At 42.3% G+C, this 25,401-nt stretch overlaps 1 protein-coding gene across 4 annotated transcripts in view; it reads left to right on the plus strand.

Annotated features, from left to right (window-relative positions):
* Positions 1 to 733: 733 nt before the first annotated feature.
* LOC105468025 (ADAM metallopeptidase domain 23) overlaps positions 734 to 25,401 on the plus strand; it is a 170,539-nt gene continuing 145,871 nt past the window's right edge. For 2 of the 4 annotated variants that reach the window (XM_011717927.3, XM_011717926.3), the window contains exons 1-2: positions 734 to 1,283; positions 2,507 to 2,724. In XM_011717927.3, coding sequence (XP_011716229.2) covers positions 1,070 to 1,283; positions 2,507 to 2,724 — 432 coding nt within the window. In that variant the 5' untranslated portion in view covers positions 734 to 1,069. The remainder of the gene's footprint in view (positions 1,284 to 2,506; positions 2,725 to 25,401) is intronic. The other 2 variants (XM_011717928.3, XM_011717925.3) reach the window with 2 other exon arrangements.

Consider the following 25,401-nt stretch of genomic DNA (forward strand, 5'->3'; position numbering starts at 1 on the left):
GCCCAGTCATACTTTCTGAACTTTTGAGCAAACACCGTCAGGCTTCTTGTGCTTTCCTCAAAGACACCAGGCATGGGCAGGGAGGGCACAGGCCTGGGCGGAGCGCCCCTGCGCGGGGGATTCCTGCCACTCCGCGCCAGCCTACGGTGCAAACGCGCTTCCCAGCCGCAGTCCCACTCGCTGCTGGCAATCTGAATGAGGAGCCGTGCTATTTTTACCTCCCCGGCTTCAATCCTTTATATTTACATGCAGGAAGCAAATAAATAAGGGATTGAGAAGGGAATGCATGGCCTTAGTTTATCCAGATCAGGAAGGGGTTGGAATAGGAGGGAGTATGTGAAGTCTGGGGTGGTGGAAAAGGCATGTGGACTTCGGCTGGTTGTTTTCTCCCGATCATCCCTGTCTCTGGCCTGGAAGCCCCCGCACTCTCTTTCTGCCCCTCTGGCTTATCCGTGACTGCCAGCTCCCCCTCCACCGCCCCCATCTTTTGAGGTACCACCCGTCACCTCTGATGTTGCTTGGGCTGCTGCATCACTCTGCTGCTTTCCCCCCTTCCCTGCCCCCCAACAAAGCATGCGCAGTGCGTTCCGGGGCAGGCAACAGCAGCAGCACAGCATCCAGCAGCAGCATCAGCACCCAGCAGCAGAAGCCCCGCTCGGGCGCGCTCTCGGGGGGCGGGGCGCACGCCCGCTCCGCGCGTCCCCGCGCCGCTCGCTCCCGCGCGCCGCCTCAGCATCCTCAGGCCCGGCGGCAGCCCCCGCAGTCGCTGAAGCGGCCGCGCCCGCCGGGGGAGGGAGTAGCCGCTGGGGAGGCTCCAAGTTGGCGGAGCGGCGAGGACCCCTGGACTCCTCTGCGTCCCGCCCCGGGAGTGGCTGCGAGGCTAGGCGAGCCGGGAAAGGGGGCGCCGCCCAGCCCCGAGCCCCGAGCCCCAAGCCCCGAGCCCCCTGCCCCCTGCCCGCCGCGGCACCATGCGCGCCGAGCCGGCGTGACCGGCTCCGCCCGCAGCCGCCCCGCAGCTAGCCCGGCGCTCTCGCTGGCCACACGGAGCGGCGCCCGGGAGCTATGAGCCATGAAGCCGCCCGGCAGCAGCTCCCGGCGGCCGCCCCTGGCGGGCTGCAGCCTTGCCGGCGCTTCCTGCGGCCCCAAACGCGGCCCCGCCGGCTTGGTGCCTGCCTGCGCCCCGGCCCGCACGCCGCCCTGCCGCCTGCTCCTCGTCCTTCTCCTGCTGCCTCCGCTCGCCGCCTCGTACCGGCCCCGCGCCTGGGGGGCTGCTGCGCCCAGCGGTGGGTATGGCCCCGTGCCCTTTGCGTTGGCTTTCCCGCGGGGCCCTGCAGAGGAAAACGAAGGGCGCGCGGGTCCGTGCGCTCCAGTCTTGTTCCCGGCTCGGCCTTTCCTTCCCTCCCTGCGTGTCTTTCCACCCTTCTCGTTCCCAAACCCCCATTCATCCCAGTTCACTTTTGGAAGTCCATTTCTGTTGCATTCGCTAAAAACCCATTCCAATTTTTGTTGGTTCCACTGGGAGGTGTTTAGTGGATCCTGGGTCCCTCAGCGATCTCTGTGCAACTTGCGGAGGGGAAACCAGTGGATGGGAAATACAGCGAGGGAGCAAGTTGATACTTGCGTGGTGGAGCCTTAATGTGAATGCGGGGAGGATGTAGTGATAATAGTGGCTATGGGCTGTTTCCTCAAATTTCCTACCCGGCATATTCAGTGCGGTTGGAATTAAGGTGGGGGAGGCACACTTCAGGGACCAAAGAATTAAGGTGCTGAAGACATACTTCGTGCACGACCTTTGGTTCTGATTTCTCAAAGTGCTTGTCATTATAAGGAACAATTAATATAATACCATGTTCAATACATTGATGATTGGAAATCACTGAAAGCAGAAAGCTGGCTTTGGCAGGAAAATAAAAAGAAATTGGAAAGCTGCCAGCATCTGTATCCCTACATAGCAAAGTATGTTTGCTCATCTCAAAGTTAAAAGAGAAGGGAACTGCCCATTTTGTTAAAAGAGTCAATTAACATTCGGTATCCATGAATTCAGTACTCAAGTTATCTTAGGAGCGTTCTTAGCTCTCGGATGGGATGCCACTAGGCAGAGTAGAGTTGTGCTTCTGTGCACTCAGAGAAGGGGTGGAGATCGGGGGCAGGACCCCTGAACATGTTCATTTAATGACTCTTCTTCCCTCAAGTTCATTCTACCCCCTCCCCCCCAACACTTAGAAGTGTGGATCTGAGTCTGACTAGAAATGTATATATAAGACATAAAACAAATAGTGCACAGTTGTATAAACTTTATTGGCTATTTATTAACCTCTCCAGGCCATTTTATTGTTGAAATAACTTGCTTTACTGTAGCTCTACTTCTTAACTGCTTATAAATGAAAACTTTGTGTTTGCAGTTAAAGGAAAAATGCATTTTAGTGCTTATGTATTTATGGGGTAAATATATGTGTGTTTGTGTATGTTTGTGTTTCCTGCTCCCCCAACCCGCTACCTCCACCAGCTCCGCGTTGGAATGAAACTGCAGAAAAAAATTTGGGAGTCCTGGCAGAGGAAGACAATACATTGCAACAGAATAGCAGCAGTAATATCAGTTACAGTAATGCAATGCAGAAAGAAATCACACTGCCTTCAAGACTCATATATTACATCAACCAAGACTCGGAAAGCCCTTACCACGTTCTTGACACAAAGGCAAGACACCAGCAAAAACATAATAAGGTAGGCAGGAGGCTGGCTATGCGAAAGTAGCTATCATGAAGAGTTTTCCTTTGATTTGATTTTCTGCCAGAATCTGATTTCACAAATTTTACTGCAGCATTTTATTAAGAAAGCAATTAATATTATGATAGGGGAGAAACTGGAAGGAATTAACTTGGGATCTACTGGGATAGGACTGTTGTTTCTCTTCTCTGACTAAATTGGAACTAGAATTTTCTGATACCTGAAATGATATCCATGTATCTTTCAGGTACATTGGGCACTGAACAGTGGTTAAGTGAATGTGTTTATGATTCTGACTTGTTTCTGTGAGGCTTTATGTAAGGGTGCAGTATTCTGCCTTGATATGAAACTGCCTCCCATGATATAAAAACTGCTTTCAATCTGCACATATAAGATTGCTTCAAGAAGCTATTTGGCTGCACTGTCTCCATCAGTTTTTCCACTTAGAAACTCAATGTTTAAACAGTCTGTTTCTTTAATTGATCAGTAGGAGGAAAAAAATTTTTTTCTGTTGTATTTTCAATAGGTAAACAATTTGACATTTAAAAAGATTACGGTGACTAGACACAAATATTTGCATAATATGAAGAACAATTTTGGTTGGCATAGTTCTTCAGTACCTAATTTGTATTGATTATGAGCGGTTGCTTTACTTTCAGGTTAGTTCAGAAAGTGGGACTCATATTTACAAAGGTGTCAGTAGAAGACAAGTATGTTTAATATCCAAAGAGTTTAAGGGATCTTTTTCCCTGGTTACTATTCTTTACTTGAATTAATATTATTTTGAACCCCGAGCTGATTTACACAATGGATTATCGGTGCCTCTGTCGTTTATCTGGAGCAGAAAATAGAGTCTGTATGTTAAATGTTTCCTTTTGACCTGTACTTGTTCAGGTGAGAACAACAGTTAACAGTTAACTGTCTAAACATCTAGAATTTAAGAAAGTATCTGCAGTTTACATCATTGTTTTTATTAGTTTTCTAAAATATAGGTGAGTGGTAACAGTATTTATTCCCATTTTACAAATGGGGAGCTAGAAATTTAAGGCTTTTGGGTGATTTTCCTATGTTATAAAGCAGCTAATATAAAATTCAGGTGACCTGAATGTTTAATGTTTACTATTTTTTACAAGTTAGGTCTTTAAGAAAGTGCTTCCTTCACCTTGAGTATTACTGGAGAGGTGAACTTTCTTTCACATTCTTTTGAAGTGGCTGCTACCCACCATGAGATAAATGTGTCTCTGATCTCAGCCAGCCCTTTTCTCCATAAGCTCCTATATAACTTAATGGGCTGACTAATAGGTCATGTCTAACTCATTTGCAATGAAAGGAAAAATGCATTTTAGAGCATATGTTTTTATGGGGTAAATACATTTTATTGATAGGAGAAATACATTATGGGGTAAATACATTTATTGATGGGAGAAATGGGTGTTGTCTTTAAAGAAGAGAAATCCAGGGCCCTTTTGATAAAATGCATTGAGGCTTTTATAGCTTTCCTTATAAATGGGGCCTTTTAGAGTTGAGTGGTTAGTTCTCAAACTCCAGCACCTTTGCTTAGGGTGCTGGCGAAAGGAAAAACAGCTGCCTCGAGGCCTGTTTCAAAGAATGCTCAAGCCCTCCTCAGCGGAGACTTGAAATTTCAATGGAACTTTTTAATAATTCAGATGTTTGAGGCTATGACTAATGCTTGCCTTATAGTTTAACCTTATGTGGCTGCTTTCTTTGGTGGGACGTGATTTGACTGTAATATACCTGACTTCCCATGATAATAAGGTTTGTTAAACCTGTACCCACCACTTGCCTAGAGGAATAGACTTCTCACTGTGGATCACCTGCTTGACCTTGGAATGATTCTATGTCTCATCCTCCCCCCTACCCTCAATTGTAGTTGGGTTTCTTTTATACTGTACTTTGAAAAGAATGTTTCTACAGAAATCATATTTGAAAGCATTTTTCTTATTAGTTTAACTCTATAAACATTTGTTGCACCTTTGTCATGTGCAAAGCGGTATGCTAAGTATTCAAAGATAAGAGATAAAGGTTAAAAGGATGAAAAGACATGATCTATCCTCCAGGAGACAGGAAAATGAGATAAGCAAGATTCTAAAAGTGCTCCTGTACAGGTATAGACAGTGTTGTTTGGTGGGTGCCCTGAAATTACCCTTTGTATTCTGTGCTCTCCCTTTTACTTCTGTTAAGCATCTCTTGAAGTAGTTGATAAAAAGTGTTCCATCTGCTTTCTGCTGTATGTTGGGATGACTTGCTTAATAACAGTGATGAGAGACACTTGCCAGTTCTGCTGCTTTAGAAATGTTTCAGTAAGAAAGTATGGAATTTCATTTCTGCTTTCATGTAAAGAAGTTTTTATTTTAATATCTGTGTTATGTACCTTTTTTTCCCTCCCCTGATTTCATTGCACTGAAGCACATTTTAATGAAAGCCTTAGAAATGCTGAATCACTGTGCCTTTCTCATGGATCCCTAGACTGGGGGTAGAGGTGGAAATGGAAATTCCCAAATATGGGTTGCAAGGCCAAGCTCCACATTTATGTCTGAAGAAATTTCATAAATGTTCAGCGTTGATCAATCTTTATTACTTTATAGCTGTGAAAGTTAACATGTTTATTAACTCTTCCAGAATTGGTGAGTGTAAAAGCAGATTGTGCAAACCACCTCTTTGCATGCTAATGTTTCTGAATGCCTTAATGTTTCTTTGTCAAAGAATGTTGAAAAATCTTTTTTTATCTCCATAGAGTGATGTATAGCCAGTTGTCCATACTGTGCCATTTTTTAAAGTAGAAGTGGGCACTGCTAATAATTATGCCAGGATAGTAGGCATAAACCAAGGTAGTCCAGAGCAGGCAGGGAGTTTTGACACCTTGGATCTAAATGCTATATTCCTTGATTTTTGGTGCTTACCCCAATTCAAGATTCTTTAAACACAGTTTTATTTGCTGATGATTTATTATAAATTCTTTCTTACTAGCTAGGAAGTCAGATTCCTGCCATGTAGCAGTATTAGGGTCTGAAATGGAAAAATTTAATTTTGCTTTATGTGATACTGTGAAATGTATTTGGTAATTATCCTGTTTCCTGGTACACAGCTTCGAAGACCCTTGGAATCTCCAGAGTGATGAGTGTCTTTCATATGCCAATGAGATGATGGGTGGCTGGGTGTCTCTAGATAGCTTCAGGATGGGAGCTGGTCACCAGAAAGACCAGCACATTATTAGAGGTTTAGGATTTGCGCCCCACAACCCCAAAGAGAGAGGTAGAAGGTTGAGTTGATCACCAGTAGCCAGTGATTTAATCAGTCATACCTACGTAAGGAAGCATCCATAAACATGCAAAAGACTGGGTTCCGGAAACTTTCGGATAGCTGAACATGTGAAACTTCCTGGAGGGTGGAGTTCCTGGGGACGGCATTGAAGATCCTTGCCCTATGTGTCTCTTCCATCTGGCTGTTCATCTGTATTCTTTGTAATATCTGTTATGTAAATGGTAAGTGTAAGTAAAGTATTTCCTGAGTTCTGTGAACTGCTCTAGCAAATTAATTTAAAGGGATTCTGACTACCCCAATTTATAGCTGATCTTTCAGGAGCACAGGCCTCCATATGGGGCTTAAGATTGGCATCTGAAGTGGGCATCTGTAGGCTTGTGGGACTAGGCCTTCAACCAGTGGATCTGACGCTATCTCCAGGCTAAGTGTCAGAATTGAATTGGAGGACACCGAGGTGGTATGTGATGGCGAATCTGCAGAATTACTTGGTGTGTGGGGAAAACCCTCCCATACATCAGACGTCAGAAGTGTTGGGTTGAGTGTTGTGTGAGACTAGAGAAGGAAAAAACATTGCTTTTTCTTATATCTCTTATTTTGTTATCAGGATCGATCTTTTTCACTTGTAGAGACTTTTATGGGCATAAATGGAATTGTATGATTACTAAATGTAAGCATTTTATTAACCATTAATGTAACATATTAATAAAATGGACTATACATTTTAAAAGCGGGAGGAACACTTTGGATTCATTCATTCATTCTGAGATAATCATATGTGGTCTGTTCCTAGGAAAGTTAAGGAAGCTTTTCCTGAAACTTTAGTCGAAAACTACTCGTCCTGCTGGGCGTGGTGGCTTGCGCCTGTAATCCCGGCACTCTGGGAGGCCAAGACAGATGGATCACCTGAGGTCAGGAGTTTGAGACCAGCCTGATCAATATGGTGAAACCCCATCTCTACTAAAAATACAAAAATTAGCTGGGCGCAGTGGTGCACACCTGTAATCCCAGCTACTTGGGAGGCTGAGGCACGAGAATCTCTTAATACTGGAGACGGAGGTTGTGGTGAGTGCCACTGCACTCCACCCTGGGTGACAGAATGAGACTCTGTCTCAAAAAACAAACAAACCACCCCCCTACCAAAAAAACAAAACAAAACAAGAAAAACAACAAAAAAAAAACCCTACTTGTCCTGTATCATGTTCCCTTAGGATTCTCTTCTCTTCTGGTTGGGAAGGGATTGTGGAGATGCACGATGCATAGCACTGGGCCTTGGGGAAAGCTGACTTTAGTTGACATGTGTGTGGCTCAGTCTTTTGTTGCTTTCTCTATTACCTACCACCCCAGGTTGAAGAGAGAATAGAGAGAAGTTTAAATGAATTTAGATCTCGGTGATCATTTTTATTTCCTTCTCTTAGAACAGGACTGGTTCCACATTTCTTGACTTTCCAGAAACCAGTCGTCCCATTGTTGTTGGTATGGGACAACAGAAAGAGAAACATGGGATGAAGAGTCCCACCTGTCTCTGCCATGAGATGTTGGCACACTTTTTTACAAATCTGGAACCTATATTTTTATGACCTTTATTATAAGGAATTAATTTAAAAAATCAATAGAAAGTTTTATACTGTGGAACATGGGGAAAAGATTTCCCTTCTGGAAGTTTCTTTAGCAAGTCCAGACTTTATCTAAAGAGCTGCCTTTAAACAGCCTTCTCAAGTTTTCCAGGTCTTCCTAAGCAGTCGTTAAAAATTGTAATATATAGAATTCAGGCTTGTAATGATTTTACTTGTAATGCTTGGCATGTAGTAGGCCTTCTGTTGAATTAATTGATGATTGAACACTCATATGTTAGAGTATAGTGGTTCCCATGGAATTCATGTTATAATCAAATTGAAATTCAAAAGGACCCTCAAAATACTCTTCAGTATTTTTGGCACTGTGCCAGATCAGTAGGAGAGAGAATTTTGGTCTTGAGTTTTTAGCACTGCATAAGTCACACTAACTATATGCTTACACTACCTAAAGTAGCAAAAAATACCTATATCAACAATTCTTAAATAATGTCTCTCACTGCTCCTCATCATCAATGTGATAATCAAGAGCTGACTATCTGGTAGTTATTGTTATGGTAGAGCAAGATGTATCTTTCTACTCAAATAGTTTCCAATAAATCAGATTTACACATGGTAGGTGTTCAGTTTTGTTTGATTCAGCAAACATTTATTGAGTACTTCTTTTGAATCAGGTGCTGTGCTAGACTCTGGGGAAAATGAAGAAGACTAACACTTTGTCCCTATCTTTGCTCACTGGTAGAGTGTCAGAATCGAGGTGGCCGCTGACGTGTGGTTTATGTTAGTGCAGTTACTAGTGGAAGGAACAGAAGGCTGTAGGCATCCAAAGGAGAGAATAACCTTTGCCTAGGGAAGTCAAAGAAAACCTCGTAGGGGAGGAAACAATTGAGCTGGCCCTAAAGAGCAATTAGGAGTTAAGTGAAGAGGGTGGAGAAAGGTGGAGAAAGGAAGAGCCACAGAATCGGCAGAGGAGAGGCTCCAGGTGCAAAGGCCTGACTTGCTTGGGTAGTAGCAGGTTATTTGGGTGGTGAGTGCAAGAAGGGGAAACTCAAGTATAGGAAACTTCAAAGACAGGGTCTCGCTCTGTCACCCAGGCTGTAGTGCAATGGCACGACCTTGGCTCACTGCAATCTCTGCCTCTCAGGTTCAAGCAATTCTCCCACTTCAGCCTCCCTGACTAATTTTTGTGTTTCAAGTAGAGATGGGGTTTCACCATGTTGGCCAGGTTGGTCTTGAACTCCTGACCTCAAGTGATCTGCCCACTTTGGCCTCCCAAAGTTCTGGGATTACAGGCGTAAGCCACTGTGCCTGGCCTAGTGTAACATTTGTAATCAATTTTTAAATATCCTACTTAGTTCCTCTAGGAACCCAGTGACATAGGCATTTATAGATGTAGCAGTTGAGATTTATAGTTAGTATCTTCAGTAAGGACAAATAGCTAGTAAGTGGCAGAGAGAGTCAGGATTTGAACCCAGGTCTTCCCTTTGTAGAGCTCATGCTGGAGAAAGGTAGGGTGTTTTGGGAGTGGCAGAAAGTGAAGGTGGAAGATTGTGAAGACTGTAAAGATATGAGGGCTCTGGATTTATTCCATACCAAATTGTAAGTCCTGGGAAGTCAAGAGGTGAGCGCATATTGATTGAGCATAGATGAGTGCCCGTTATGTGACTCCCCAGTGAGCTTTACTTCTAGTAGGAAGAGACAGACCATAAACATGCCCAGAGCAGCAATGACAACCACACGAAGATTTTAGGTATTGACAAGTGCTTGCAGAAGATAAAAAGGCATGATATGATAGAGAGTGATGGGTGTGATGGTTTCTCTTGAAGAATCAGAAGGTTGGGCTTATGGCCCTGGGTGGGAGTAATTCACCTAGAGAGTAACCCACCTACAGGTAAGACGTGGCTCCTCTTCAGATAGAATGACGCATGCTATTTACTGCAGTGCCCTCATTCTTTGTTGCTAACACTAACCCTTCTGCATTTCTGGCCCCTGTGGGCATTTGAGTTTGGGCCCTTGTCTTTGATTCTTCTCTTCCATAAAGTCTAGACCATTTTTGGACATTTCATTCTGGTTTGGTCTAACTGCGACTGTGCTTTCCAGCAGCCTACAGCTGAGCTGTGCTGTTGAAAGTCTTGCTTTAGTGTGTGTCCCTAAATAATGCTTTCTGCTCACGGGTTGACTCATTCCTGCTAACTATGTAACTACTAGTGTCATTCTGTCTTCACTTATTCTCAGGCTTTGTTAACGGTGGATCACTGTCCTTCTCTTTACAGTTGGTCAAAAAATAACCCAGGAGGCCAGGTGCAGTGGCTCACACCTGTCATCCAAGCATTTTGGGAGGCTGAGGTGGGAGGGTCACTTCAGGCTAGGAGTTTGAGAGCAACTCAGGCAACATAGCCAGACCCCGTGTCTACAGTAAGTAGTGGTGATCTCCAGGGTTGGTGGCATCACCCAGTGTGAAGGTAAATCATGCAGGAAGAGAGCTCTCCTTCTGCCTTCCTCATCTTTCTCAGCCATACCCCTCTGTTTTCCCAGCCATCTAAGAGTGAACCTTGGGAGTCATCTTTTGACTCCTCTCTCTCCTGCCTATAAATAGTCGCCGATTAAGTCTTGACGTGTCTCCCATGACTCCATCCCTCCCGCCTTCTCTGCATTGTGTTCTTGTCATCGCCTCTGGTCTCTCTCTGTCAATCCATCAGCCCCACTGCTGACAGATTCATCTTCATGGAACACTTACTTCATCATGTGACTCCCTTTATCCACATTCAACAAGCATAATTTCAGCTACATGAATTTTCCTTGTGGAGCAAGGGAGAGGATGTAAAATTCTCTTGAGAAGAACTGCTGCTTTCCTTCTTACACTACACATTTGCTGTTGCCTTCTCCTTTCAGCATTTTTCCAGGCCTGTTTACCCAAAGGTCAGTCCTTAGCAGGAGATAATTTTGGATGATTCTATTCATTTTTGTCCAAACCCTGGGGCTAGTTATAAAAAACCCCTGTGACCAGTGGCAAGAACCGAATCTATCAGGAATGTATTCTTAGGCTTTCAAGTCCAAATTCTGTTAAATTCCTGCTTCAGAACATCATGTCATCTCCATTTCTAAGATCTGAGTAATTAATTGCTTCTACAGTATGAGTTTTCTAAATGAAAATATTTTATTCCCATCAAGAATGTATACAATTATAAGGCTTTATTCATACCAAGTATTCAGTTCACAGTTGATATGGCGCCCTTTAACCTTATGAAAGACTCTTTCATTCATATAATTCATTCATTCAGAATCTACTGAGTGAATTTTCAGTTTTACAGGAGAGTCTTTGTTTTTAGAATTTGTATAAATTCAGTATGATTTTAATTAAATTTAATGGTAGAAATGCTATTATAAAAAGGCTAGATCCAGTATGTTTTACTCAGAATAATGAGAAATTAAAAACAATCATGTTAATTCATGGCCAATTTGAATAAAACTTTTGCTTTCTATAAAGTGATATGAGAGGTTCATTCTCCATCACAGGGCACCCCAGCCTGGGACAGATGTGAACCTGTGAATTAGCACAATGTTTCAAATAAAGTTTTGTTATATGGGCGTCCTCTCTGGCTAAAGAATAGAGAGAGGGTAATTTCCTCATCTGGAACATTACACATTGATAAATTCAAGCCCTGTGTATTGTGAAAGATGTTTGTTACCAAGTTTCTACCTTAAGATCTAAGTGTTCTGTAAGCCTTTTATTTAGAAATGTAAAGGATGGAAATTCAAACAAGTCTCCTCTGCTGATAGACACTAATTACAGAGCAGTTAAGTTTAAACAGACCAATGAACTGAAGTGTAAATAGAACTTTTGTATGAGTCCGTTCTCACACTGCTCTAAAGAACTACCTGAGACTGGGCAATTTATGAGGAAAAGCGATTTAATGAACACATAGTTCTACGGGTCATACTGGAAACATGGCTAGGAGGCCTCAGGAAACTTACAGTTCTGGTGGAAGGGGAAGAGGGAGCAAGCAAGTCTTACCATGGCATAGCAGGGGAGAGAGAGAGAGAGAGATTAAGAGAGAGAGAGAGAGGAGTGCCATCAGCCCTCGTGAGAACTCACTCACTATAATGAGAACAGCATGGGGGAAATCCGTCCCCAAGATCCAGTCATCTCCCACCTGGTCCCTCCCCCAACACTAAGGATTACAATTCAACATGAGATTTGGGTGGGGACACAGAACCAAACCATAACATTCCACCCCAGCCCCTCCCAAATCTCATGTTCTCACATTTCAAAACCAATCATACCTTCCAACAGTTCCCCTGAAGTCTTAACTCATTCCAGTGTTAAAAGTTCAAGTCGCGAGTCTCATCTGAGACAAGGCAAGTCCCTTCTACGTATGAGTCCGTAAAATAAAAAACAAGTTAGTTACTTCCAAGATACAGTGGGGGTACAGGCAGTGGGTAAATCCTCCCATTCCAAAAGGGATACATTGGCCAAAATAAAGGGGCCACAGGCTCCATGCAAGTTTGAAACCTAGCAGGACAGTCACTAAATCTTAAAGCTCTGAAATAATTGCCTTTCTCACATCACGTAAATGTCTCACATCCAGGGCACACTGATGCAGGGGGTGGGCTCCCATACCCTTGGGCACCTCTGCCTTTATAGCTCTGCAAGGTACAGCCTCTGTGGCTGCTTTCATGGGCTGGCATTGAGTGCCTGTGGCTTTTCTGGGTGCACGGTGCAAGCTGTCAATGGATCTACCATTCCGAGGTCTAGAGGACGGTGACCCTCTTCTCACAGCTCCAGTAGGCAGTGCCCCAGTGGGGACTATGTATGGAAGCTCCAATCCAAAATTTCCCCTCTGCACTGCCCTCATCGAGGTTCTCCATGAGGGCTCTGCCCTTGCAGCAGATTTCTGCCTGGATATCCAGGTGTTTCGTACATCCTCTGAAATCTAGGCAGATGTTCCCAAGCCTCTACTTTTACCTTCTGCATACATGTGGGCCCAATACCACATGGAAGCCACCAAGGGTTGGAGCTTGGACCCTCTGAAACAAGAGCTTGAGCTGTATCTTGGCTCTTTTTAGCCATGGCTGGAGCTGGAGTAGATGGGACACAGAGCACCATGTCCTGAGGCTGCACAGAGCAGTGGGGCCCAGGCCTGGCCCAATAAACCATTTTTCCCTTCTAGGCCTCTAGACCTATGATGGAGGGGCTGCCATGAAGTTCTCTGAAATGCCTTGGGGGCATTTCCATTCACCTCCTCTTAGGCAAGCTTCTGCAGCAGGCTTGAATTTCTCCCCAGAAAATGGGTTTTTTTTTCCACCACAGGGTCAGGCTGCAAATTTTCCAAACGTGTACACTCTGCTTCTCTTTTAAATATAAGTTCCAGTTTCAGACCATCTCTTCATTCACGCACATGAGCACATACTTTTAGAAGCAGCCAGGCCACATCTTGAATGCTTTGCTGCTTTGAAATTTCTTCCACTGGATACCCTAAATCATCTCTCAAGTTCTGTGTTCCACAGATCTCCGGAGCAGGGCACTACGCCTCCAGACCCTTTGCTAAAGCATAGCAAGAGTTATCTTTACTCCAGTTCCCAGTAAGTTCCTCATTTCCATTTCAGATCACCTCGGCCTGGACTTCACTGTCCATATCACTATCAGCATTTTGGTTAAAATCATTCAACAGGTCTGTATGAAGTTCCAGACTTTCCCACATTTTCCTGTCTCCTTCTGAGCCCTCCAAACTGTTCCAACTTCTGCTTGTTACCCAGTTCCAAAGGTGCTTCCACATTTTCAGATATCTTTATAACAGTGCTCCACTCCTGCTACCAATTTTCTGTATTAGTTTGTTCTCACACTGCTATAAAGAACTACCTGAGACTAGGTAATTTATGAAGAAAAGAGGTTTAATTGACTCACAGTTCCATAGGCTATACAGGAAGTATGACTGGGAGGTCTTAGGAAACTTATCATGGCAGAAGGCAAAGGGGAAGCACGCACTCCTTACCATGGTGGAGCAAGAGAGAGAGAGCAAGCAAGGAGGGAAATGCCATATACTTAAACCATCGGCTCTCATGAGAACTCACTCACTATCATGAGAACAGCATGGGGGAAATCAGCCCCCATGATCCAGTCACCTCCCACCAGGACCCTCCTCTAAAACTGGGGATTACAATTCTACATGAGATTTGCATAGGGACACAGAGCCAAATCGTATCAACCCTCGACTGGTGACTATGAGAGCAGCCTGGGGGAAAACCACCCCCAAGATCCAGTTACTTCCCACCAGGACCCTCCCTCAACACTGGAGATTACAATTCAATGTGATATTTGCATGCAGGCACAGAGCCAACCATGTAAACCTTGGACCAGTGATTATGTTGTTCTTGAGCTTCGATCTGTAATTATATAGCTGGGCACACTCACTTTTGCTTATCTGCATGGCAGTGATAATCCTGCCACATTAAAAAAAAAATCTTAGATGGTAGTGAGAACAAGGTAGTCACATACTCCTGGACCACCTCTTTGTGCCCTCAGTGGGGCTGAAGATTAAATTTAGATGCAGTCAAATCCAGTCACAGCTAGAGACATCATAAAGAACATTCCAGAGCCATGGAGATAGAGGTTTTTGAGTATCTGTTTAATTCTAGTGCCTGTTTTAGAACCTGCTTTCCCTTAGTGTGGTTATTTAAGAATTTACTGCATCAAGTTGTAGTCTGGATTGCTTTATTGGGTGCTTTGTGCTGTCTTTTAATTGTAAGCAGGCCTGCTAATACCATATACTATAATAGCTGTATTGCAGATGGGCTCCATTAACGATGTGAATCAATCAGTGCTTAGGAGAGTCCTCTCTCCCCATGGTTATCCTCGCTTTTTATGTTTTCAGGTGAGTAGAATGCATGAAATCAGCTTCAGCTCAACTCTCCAATGCATTGGTAATCAATATAATACATAACCTTCCTATGGAACCTTATTGAGGCACTTTCATATCTATAATCTCACATGGTCCTCGCAGCGTAACTGCCAAGATGGTTATTATTTCTGTGTTCTGAATGAGGAAATGCAACCAGAGAGTGAGTCAAAAGCTCAAACAAGTCAGGTCAGTTTGCTGTAGGTCTTAAGAATTATTAGCGTGACCAAAATGACCAGGACTGCGGTTTATAGACTTCCGATCTCCGGTTCTTTTTTCACATGTCTGTGGGTTGAATGGGGAAGTTTCTGTCCTTTGTAGGCACCTTTCTTCTTGATGATAAAGACCTGTGAACTAACTGCAGCTGGACTATATGCATGTGCACACACCTCCCTTGGCCTTCCTCTGTGACCAGCTGGTTTTCTCATCTTTTTTTCTTCCCTAAATGAGTAATCCAGATAAATAACCTTGTTGAAACTACTAGCATTTGTAGAATATTTTGCTTATCTGCTTACCTTTCCTTCTTTAATTTTCATTTTCTACTAGCAGTTTTTCCTTCTTTATTGTATCCTGAACAAAGTGGTCATGTTTGGTGTTTCCAAATAATATGTCAGACATTTGAACCATTCTAGAAGTAGATTTTCTTTTTTTTTTTTTTTTGAAAAATATTCTAATATAGAAGTATGCTGCTTGAAGAAGTAGGTCTTCAAAATAAACTGAATTTAATTAGAACTGGTTAATATAGCCTTTATTTTTTACTAATTAAAGAAATAATATACACCCAATTTAAACTTTTTGTCAGCATGTGAAATGCAGTATAGCCAGTGTTTCTACACTGACATCATATTTTGGTGCAAAGCAAGGAAACTGGCATTTTAATGATCCAGTGTAGCCATTTATTTGTGGGATAAATATGATTGTGCTGCTAGGCTCTATAGAATGTTGGAAATCCCTTTGACTTCTCTCTTCTGGAGGAAGAATGGTTGGAGGTCAAGTTTCTGGAGGTCTGACAGATCGGCTGTTGCCAACTATCTGGAACTGGACAAGTTACTTTGCCCCTCTAAACCCCAGCTTCCTTATCAATCACATGGACATAATAATAGTGCCCATCCTAGAGACTGTGGCTGGCCTACATTGCATCCCCCATGTAAAGTGGTTTGCACAGTGCCTGGCATACAGGAGGTACACAGGAAATGTTACCGATGAATGAATGACCAGAGGCTTAGGGAATCCAAGTTGTGAACTGCTCTTTCGTGAATAAAGTATTTCTTTTATTAAAAAAGAAAGGAGATTTAAGGGTAATTGTGAGATAGTCGTGGAGAGGGGTGATTTTCAGGGTCTTCCTGGTTGTATGGCTGCAGATGAGCTTGATTGGTCTACCTCAGACAGAAGTGAACACCTAAGTAGGAGAGACTACATTAGGATGCACGTGATGTCTCAGAGACTGCAAGCCCTGGACCACATTGAGGCAGTTGTACCGTAGGAGTGTAAAGAAGTTTTCCGTAAACCTTTGCCTATAATCAGGGCAGTCTAGGTCAGGCTTGGGTATTAGGCGTTTTAGTGGATTGTCAAGGTGAACCGTTTGCTTCTTGGAGCTAATTGCCAAGATGGGTATGGTATGGCCCCAAATACTTATACTATAAATAGCACATGTTCAGATGATAATTTCCCCAAGAAATATTCCAATTAGATATCCACCCACCTCTCCTCCCTTCCCCCCAACTCCCCAGACGAAACCAAACCTAAGAAATACTTTCATCTGCCTTTGGTAGTTTTCTGGCTTTGGAATGAAATGGAACAATCATAAAACCATGACAAATAGTATAGGACATAGACCTCCCAACCCAGAAGAAATTTAACAGCGTAGAAATATCAGACATAAATTCTGTTTTTATTTGGACACTAGGATAATTGAATATGTTATGACAAGGAGATAAGATTTTGGTCTTCGCATCTTATCAGTCTTAACCAAGAAGAGTTAGTACACTGATTCCCCTCTTCTTATAAATTACGGCTAAAATTATGAGAGTTAGTAAATTTGGTAATTACTGTAGATAGCCTTGTGTAATGTAATGGACTTTCATCTCTGCAGAACGTTTAGACTGTAGTTAGAAGCATTTATCACTGTTGGGCTGCATAAGTACTGTCACTTGTTCCCTTCAGAACCAGTGTGATACTGAGATGATGCCGTCTTATTATTTTTGGCTTTGCAGTGGTTTGTTAAACAGTTTTTGGAAATGGTTAATTATTATTCTTTACCCTTCTAATTAACTATAACTATATCCTTATTTATTCTTTTATTTGGGACATTAATACTTTTAAGACCTACTAATGCATTTTAGGATTATTACCCAAATAGAATATTTATGAATTATCTTGTCTGCCATCAGATCTTAAATTTGTTTTTCCATATAGTTTTTCAGAGTTCTTGGACTTCTATATTTTCACACCATAATGTGTTAAACATGTATTAACTTATTTGTATGAAGCACTTGTTTGTGATGTAATCATTTGAGACTCTCTATTCTTTCACAGGAAGCATAATCTCTTCCTTGATACACAGACCTACATATCCAACTATTTAACTTATATCTCCACTTGGATGTCTTATAGGCAACTCAAACTCAACATACCCAAAATGGAACTCTTGATTGTGCTGTCTGCTACCCTAGCCCGTCCCTCCCAGATCCTTCCCATCTGGTTAAATGGAACATCACCTTCCAGTTGCTTAGACCAAAACCCTTTTCCCTTCTCTTCCTTGCAAGCATCATGCCAAGCCATCAAGTCTTGTGTTCCCTTAAAAAACTATCCGGAGATCCAACCACTTCTTCTTTGCTGCCAACCTGTTCTAACCCACTATCTCTCACATGCACCATTAGAGTGTCTTCTTCTCTTCTCCCTGATTTTGTTCCTCTCCTATCACTTTGGTTCTCCTCTGTTTCACACGTATCAGGCAGAGTGATCCTTTTAAATTCTGATTGGATCATTTCACTCTTGGCTCAACCTCCAGGGATTTCCCATTAACTCAGAATGACTTTTTTTTTCCCACCTCCAATCATAATATGGTCACTGAAGAAAATTAGGCTACTGTTAGTTGTTATAGTTGGTTGATAGGAAGTGCTCTTTATGTTTGTGTATTTAAACACATGCCCTAGAAAGACTAATGAGATATAAAAAGCTAGGCACTTGTAATTCTATTTTTAGTTTTTGGAGGGACCTCTGTAGCATTTTCCATGGTGGTTGCACTGTTTTATAATCTCCCCGATGGTGCACAAGGGTTCCAATTCTCCACATCCTTACCAGGTTATTTTCTGTTACTTATTTTTTAAAAAATATTAGCCACTCTAAGGAGTATGGAGTGGTATCTTTGTGGTTTGGTTTGCGTTTCCCTAATGATTAGTGATGTTGAACATCTTTTCATGTGTTTATTGGCCATTTTTACATTTTATTTGGAGAAGTGTCTATTTAATTATTTGCTCATTTTCTAATCCAGCTGTTTGGGTTTTTTTTTTTTTTTTTTTTTTTTTTTTTTTGGTTGTTGCTGTTGAGTTCTAGGAGTTCTTTATATACTCTGGATGTCAATCCCTTACCAGAGATATGATTTACAAATATTTTCTCCCATTCTGTGGGTTGGCTTTTCATTCTGTGGATAGTGTCCTTTCACCATGTTGGTCAGGCTGGTCTTGAACTCCTGACCTCAAGTAATACACCCGCCTTGGCCTCCAAAAGTGCATGATTACAGGCATGAGCCACTGCATCTGGCCTGAGGTAGTTTCCTTCTATCTGCTTTTGCTATTTTATCTCACAACTTTCTTTAAAGGGGAGACCAGACTATGAGTAGAATAATTGACTGGCTGTGCATTAGAAAGCCAATTTTGGGTGAGACACTTATATCTGTAGATTTAAATTTCCTTATTTTAAAAATAAGGAGGTTGAATTAGATTTGGGAATCTCAAACTTTAGTGTGAGTTGGAACCACTTGAGGAAGTTGTTGAAAAGATTTTGAGTTTGTAGGTCTGTACGGGGTCTAGTGGTTTGCATTTTTATAAGTCTCAGGTGATTTTGATATGGATGTATTTTTCTCTAGAACCCCGTATGGCTCTAAAATTCTGTGAAATATCCTCCAATAAAAGGCATTTGGGTATTTATTAGAGGACACGAAATGAGGGTATAGGCCATTGAATTAGGGATTGTTCGTTATTCCAAGCCATGGTTGCATTTGTGGACAAGCTGCCTCCTGAGATTTGGGCATGTTGGATGGAGAGTAGGAATTATGAAGTGAGGCATTTATTGTTTGAAAATGAAAAGAGTAGCTGGCTTCAGGAGTGACTGATGTGAGATGATTCAGGGACAAAAGAGCTTTTGCAAAATAGAAGCAGAGGAGAGGGGCTAAGGAACAGTGGTCAGCAGAGAGACTGCTGGGGGGATCACACTGCCTCCTTGATTTATCACTAGGAAGTCCATAGAGTCATGTTTTACCACCAGGAAGTCCAGAAACAAAGACAGTCTCTGGTCTGGGAATTCCAAACAGGAGTGCTGGGAGCCTAGAGCAAAGGAATGTTACTGGAGGTGAAAAACTGATGACCAATTTGCATACACATGCATACTTACACCTGTAAAATTAGTGTAAATATGTTGTATGAAATTAGTGGTTACTCTGATATATTTACTTGCATGGTCTAAGAATTCAGAGTTCATAAAAATATAATATGAAAAGTGAAAATTTCTCTTCCAGCACGCCCCAAAGGCTGTTACATTTCTGTTTTTAGTTCTCACAACGTTAAATAATTTATCTCCACCCTATTTTTAGATCCTTCAACCTAAGTACTATCTTTCGTCTGCCTGCTTTGAAAGGCAAAGCCTGTATCACACTGTGGTGTTCTTCCCCTTTGCGCCCTACCACTTTGATTTTTATTCTTTACTTATTTTGAATTTGCTGTGGTTTTAGCAGTCATTTTACATTTGAAAAGGACTTGGAACAGCGGGACTTAGGGTTAGAATTCTGTGTTCAGTTGTTGTCTTCGGCCTCTGGGGAGAAAAGTAAACTTGGAGACTCAGCAAGAACAGTTGGAACCCAAGTACCCCCATTTGAGGATTTGCCGGGAGCTCCTGCTTGGCATACAAAGCCTCAGAAAGTTGATGGTGAGGGATGAAGAGACATTTTGTGGAGGAAAAATTGCGTATTTCCTGCTCTGTTATTTTTTTTTTTAAAGTTAAGAAGGGGCCAGAGGGTGAAGAGTCTATACAGATTTTGTTGTGGTTTGATCAGGAAGCCACTGATGGGTTTTAAACAAGGAAATAGCATTACCTGATTTATATTTTACTAAGATCATTATGGCAGCTCTCTGGAAGATGAACAGAACTGGGCAAGAGTGGCCCAGGGAGACCAGTTGGGAGGGGCTTGCATTTGTCCAGGCAGTGATGGTGTGGACTGCACTGGGTGATAAGCAGAGGAATTGCAGGGATGCAAGTAGATTTGGGATATATTTTGGATTATTGTAGGCTAGAAAAGGAGAGGAATTATAGTAGATTCCCCTAAAGATGTCCACATCCTGATCTCCAACACCTATGAATATGTTCTCTTACATGGCAGAAGACACTTTGTAGATATGACTAAATTGAGGCTATTGAGATGGGAGCATATCCTGGATTATTTGTGTGGGCCCAGTGTAATCACAAAGGCCCTGATACACTCAGAGAGGAGGAGATATAATGTTGGAAACAGAGGTTTGAGTGATGTGAGGAGGGGCCCACAAGCCAAGGGATACAGACAGCCTTTAGAAGGTGGAAAAGATTAGGAAACAGGCTCTTCCCTAGAACCTCCAGATGGAGCCAGCCCTGCCAACACCTTAACTTTAAACTCTAGACTTTGATTTTGGGCTTTTGTCCTCCAGAAGTGTAAGACAATAATTTGTCTTGTTGTCTTACACTTAATACTTAATCAAGTATTAATAACATTATATTTTCCCTGGAAGCCCTGACATCCAGGGAAATTTGTTAGGATAGCAGCAGGAAATAATGCAGAAGTCAAAAATGACTACTATGCTTTATCCTGGGGAATAGTGCTACTGTGTCCCAATGTGGGGCCGAAAAGGAAGATTTAGGAGGCTGACAGGAAACTGAGCCTGTTCAGCTCAGGAGGACTGTTGGTCATCTCTGTGCACGTGTTAATAACCTCGTTGTCCCAGGGCTCAGGGATAAGTCAGGATGAGATGGAAATGTGGGAGCCTTCACCAGGCAAATGGTATGTAGAGACCCGGGGGTTTCACCCACGGAGAGATTGTATTACGTGAATTGTGGAAAAACAGCTTAGTAATTTCCGTCAGAGGCCACATAGAGACCTGTTCCCTCTCCTTGCTTGCTGTCTAAATTATAGTTGTTTTCTTTTGAGTCATCAAATGACATTTCAAAAGATAATATGAAGCTGCCACTTTGGGAGAAAGAAAGCAATATTAAGCAGCTTTTTCAAAGATCAAATTTTTGGACTCTGTAGATAGTTGCAGTATTTCTTCCGTTATTATTTTTTGAAGGATACATATGAGCTCATTTGACAGATTTAAACCTGTAGTTTAATTTGGAGGGGAGGCTTCTATGGCTATATGTTTTTAAAAATCTAGTTCTTTTCAGTTGGAGTATATTTAACTGTTGAAAGAACGAAACTTCCCATTTTTGTTTGCATCAGTTACTTCTTACTGTTTTGTTTCAAGGGCCTTGGTGACAGCTGAAAATAAGCTTTGAAAATAAAGTTGAATTTTGACCGGGCACGTTAGCTCACGCCTGTAATCCCAGCACTTTGGAAGGCAAGGCGGGTGGATCACCTGAGGTCAGGAGTTTGAGACCAGCCTGGCCAACATGGCAAAACCCCATCTCTACTAAAAATACAAAAGTTAGCTGGGCATGCCTATAGTCCCAGCTACTTGGGAGGCTGAGACAGGATAATCTTTTGAACCCAGGAGGCAGACATTGCAGTGAGCCAAGATCGCACAACTGCACTCCAGCCTGAGTGACAGAGCGAGACTGTCTCAAATAAATAAATAAATAAGAAAAGAAAGTTGAATTTTGTGTTGAGGCAACACATCTAGAGGAAGCTATACATACATCTTCTGTACATAGAGAGCAGCGGTTCTCAACCATTTTGCTCCCTGCTGCCAACGCTTCCCCATAGGACATTTGGCAGTGTCTGGAGATATTTTTGGTTGTCAGAACTGAGTGGGGGAGGCTACTGGAATCTAGTGGGTAGAGGCTAGTAATGCTGCCAAATGTACCACAGGGCACAGGGCAGTCCCCTAAAATCAAAGAAGTATTTAGCCTAACGTGTCAGTAGTGCTAAGGTAGAGAAACCCTGCAATAGAACTTATAAACTGATAAGTTTTGTTTCTTTCTGTTCTCTTTCTGTCACTCAGCATGGTTTCCTGCATTGCATCTAGTTGCTTGGTGAGCCAACCAGGTTAGCTTTTTTCTGCCCTAAGTACTACAACATTTTCTTTCTTTGTTTTTCTTTGAGATGGGTTTTTGCTCTTTTACCCAGGCTGGAGTGCAGTGGTGTGATCATTGCTCGCTGTAGCCTTGAACTTGTGGGCTTAAGCAATCCTCACACCTCGGCCTCCTGTGTAGCTAGTACTATAGGCTCGCAGCACCATGCCTGGCTATTTTTTCTACTTTTTGTAGAGACACGGTCTTACGGTGTTGCCCAGGCTGGCCTCAAACTCCTTGCCTTAATTCATCCTCTGGCCTCAGAACCCAAAGTATTGAGATTACAGGTGTGAGCCACTTCTGGCCTACATTCTTGCAGATTCGATACTTTTTATTTTGTGGGAAATTGGCTAATTTAGTATTCACTGGAATAGGAAGCAGAAAGAAAAGAGTTTGCTTGAAGTCTTCATTTAAATGGATTTAAAAATTTTCTTTTTGCCAAGATAAAAGTGTTAAATTTATTATAGTCGTCTACTTTTGGAAAAAATTAATGTACTATAAGTAGCTTTTATTTTGAGCTCTTAATCAAGTATTAATAACATTATATTTTCTCTAATTGTGACTAACTGAATATTGCCGAGATATAGTTATTTGCTTATTTCAGGTAATTAAAAACATCATCTGAAATAACTGTAATTGAAAGAATATAAAATTGTAAAAATTGCTCTGTTTGTTTTTTATTCTTTGGCACTATTACAGTATTTTGAAGCATTGTGAATTTTTTAAAAATTCAAGAAAAGTCTCCTTGCTGTCATTTGATGACTTAAGTAGCAGCCCAGAGAACAGATGTAGGAATGAAGTGATTTATACAATGCTTCAGAATCTTTTTGTTCCTGAATTTCACAATATAAACTTCATGAAATTGGTAAGAGATTTTGAGAAACCCTACATTATTTAGTAGGATGTGGGATATACTTTTATTTCTGTGACTTAAAATGAGGCCTCTAAGATGGGAAATATAGTTAGTAAATAAAAATAATTAAGTTTATGCCTCTAAAAATTCCTAAAATGAGATACTGTATATGACAATGTATATGATGATGTATGCCTAAAAGTAGTGACATGTTTGAAATATTAGAAGCAGTAGAGATATTATGACTTCCAGAATATGGAAATGGACTTTTAGAAAATCAAAGATAAACATTATGTTGTTTCTTAGGAATGTTTAAGATATATACTTTCATGCATGTGATCCATGTGGTTTGTTAGGGAGCTGCGTCTTCATTTGCTGATCATTCTTTTGAAATTTTAACATGTATATATAAGACATGAAAGTGACGCTCTTGGACTTGAATTCTTTTTGGGAAGCTTATAGTGCATAGTATCTCTTGGTTTTCAAAGTGACACTGTTCTAATTGAAAATGTTGATTTTAAAACCCAATGAGTATATTGCTTTACAATTGACTTCTGTAATTTTTTTTCTGTTATCTTAGGTTTCATATTTAAACTCTAGCTCTGTCAGATAGTAAGTTATCCATGGAATTATATACCCTCCTTTGTTCATTTACTAGAATTTTTTTGTCCCCAGTATGCCCTCATTTATTGACTCAATAATATGCCTACTCATTTACTCACTTGTCCATTACTTCGAAATTTAATCACTCAGTAAACATTAAAGGATATATCTTTAATTAGTGTATTAGTCTGTTCTCAAATTTCTATAAGGAAATACCTGAGACTGGGTAATGTGTAAAGAAAAGACGTTTAATTGGCTCATGGCTCTCCACACTTTTCAACAACTAAGTCTCATGACAACTCACTACTGCGATGACAGCTCCAAGGGGGGTGGCTCTGCAGGCTGTACAGAAGGCATGGCAGCATCTGCTTCTGGGGAGGCCTCAGGAAACATTTACTCATGGCGGAAGGCAAAGCGGAAGCAGGTGTCTTACATGGCAGGAGTAGGACCAAGAGAGGGGGGAAATGCGACACACTCTTAAACAGCCAGCTGTCATGAGAACTCGCTATTGTAACAACAACTCCAAGGGATTCGAGTGTTAAACCATGGGAAACAACTTACATGATCAAATCACCTCCCACCAGTCCCCACCTTCGACACTGGGGATTATAAATGAACATGAGATTTGGGTGGGGACACAGATCCAAATCATAAAATTCCACCCTGGCTCCTCCCAAATCTCATGTCCTTTTCACATTGCAAAATCCAATCGTGCCTTCTCAACACTCCCCCAGAGTCTTAACTCATTCCAGCATTAACTCAAAAGTCCAAAGTCCAAAGTCTTTTCTGAGATAAGGCTAGTCCCTTCTGCCTATGCACCTATAAAATCAAAACCAAGTTAGTTACTCCCAAATTACAATAGAGATACAGGCATTTGGTAAATACTTCCATTCTAAAAGGGAGAAATCAACCCAAAGGAAAGGGCTTATAGGCCCCATGCAAGTCTGAAACCCACCTAAGCAGTCATTAAACCTTAAAGTTCTAAAATAATCTTTTTTGACTCCATGTCTCACATGCAGGGCACACTGTTGTGAGGTGTGGCTACCAAGGCCTTGGCAGCCCTGCCTCTGTGGCTTTGCAGGGTTCAGCCCCCAAGGCTGCTCTTAAGGGCTGGCACTGAGTGCCTGTGGCTTTGCAGGCACAGGGTGTGAGCTGCTGGTGGATGTACGATTTTGACGTCTTCAGGATGGTGAAGGTGTCCTGCTCACAGCTCAACTAGGCAGTACCCCAGTGGGGGCTCTGTGTGGGGGCTCCACCCCACATTTCCCCTCTGTGCTGCCCTATTAGAGGTTCTCCATGAGGGCTCCGCCCCTGAAGCAGGCTTCTGCCTGCACATCCAGGCTTTTCCATATATCCCCTTGAAATCTAGGCAGAGGTTCCCAAGCCTCAACTCTTGTACTCTGTGCACCTGCAGGCTTAATGCCACATGGAAACTGCCAAGGTTCATGGCTTGCACCCTCTGAAGCAGCGGCCTGAGCTGTACCTGGGCCTCTTTTAACCATGACTGGCCAGAGCTAGAGTGCCTGGGAAGCAGGGAGCAGTGTCCCGAGGCAGACAGCAGGGCCCTGGGCTTGGCCAATGAAACAGTTCTTCCCTCCTAGGCCTCTGGGCCTGTGATGGGCTGCTGTGAGAATCTAAAATGCCTTGAAGGCTTTTTTTTCCCATTGTCTTGGCTATCAGCACTTGACTCCTTTTTACTTATGCAAATTTCTGCAGTCTGCTTGAATTCTTCTCCTGAAAATGGGCTTTTCTTTTTTCACCACATGGCCAGGCTGCAAATTTTCCTAACCTTTATGCTCTGCCTCTCTTTTAAACCTAAGTTCGAGTTTCAGTTCATTTCTTGACTTATGCATATGAGCATAGATTGTTTGAAGCAGCCACATCTTGAACACCGCTGCTTAAAAATTTCTTCTACTAGATATCCTAAATCATCTCTCTCAAGTTCAAAGTTCCATTTATCCCTGGGGCAGAGGCATAGTCCAGCCAAGCTCTTTGC

This window comes from Macaca nemestrina, chromosome 11, assembly GCF_043159975.1.
Source record: "Macaca nemestrina isolate mMacNem1 chromosome 11, mMacNem.hap1, whole genome shotgun sequence".
NCBI classification, from domain to species: domain Eukaryota; kingdom Metazoa; phylum Chordata; class Mammalia; order Primates; family Cercopithecidae; genus Macaca; species Macaca nemestrina.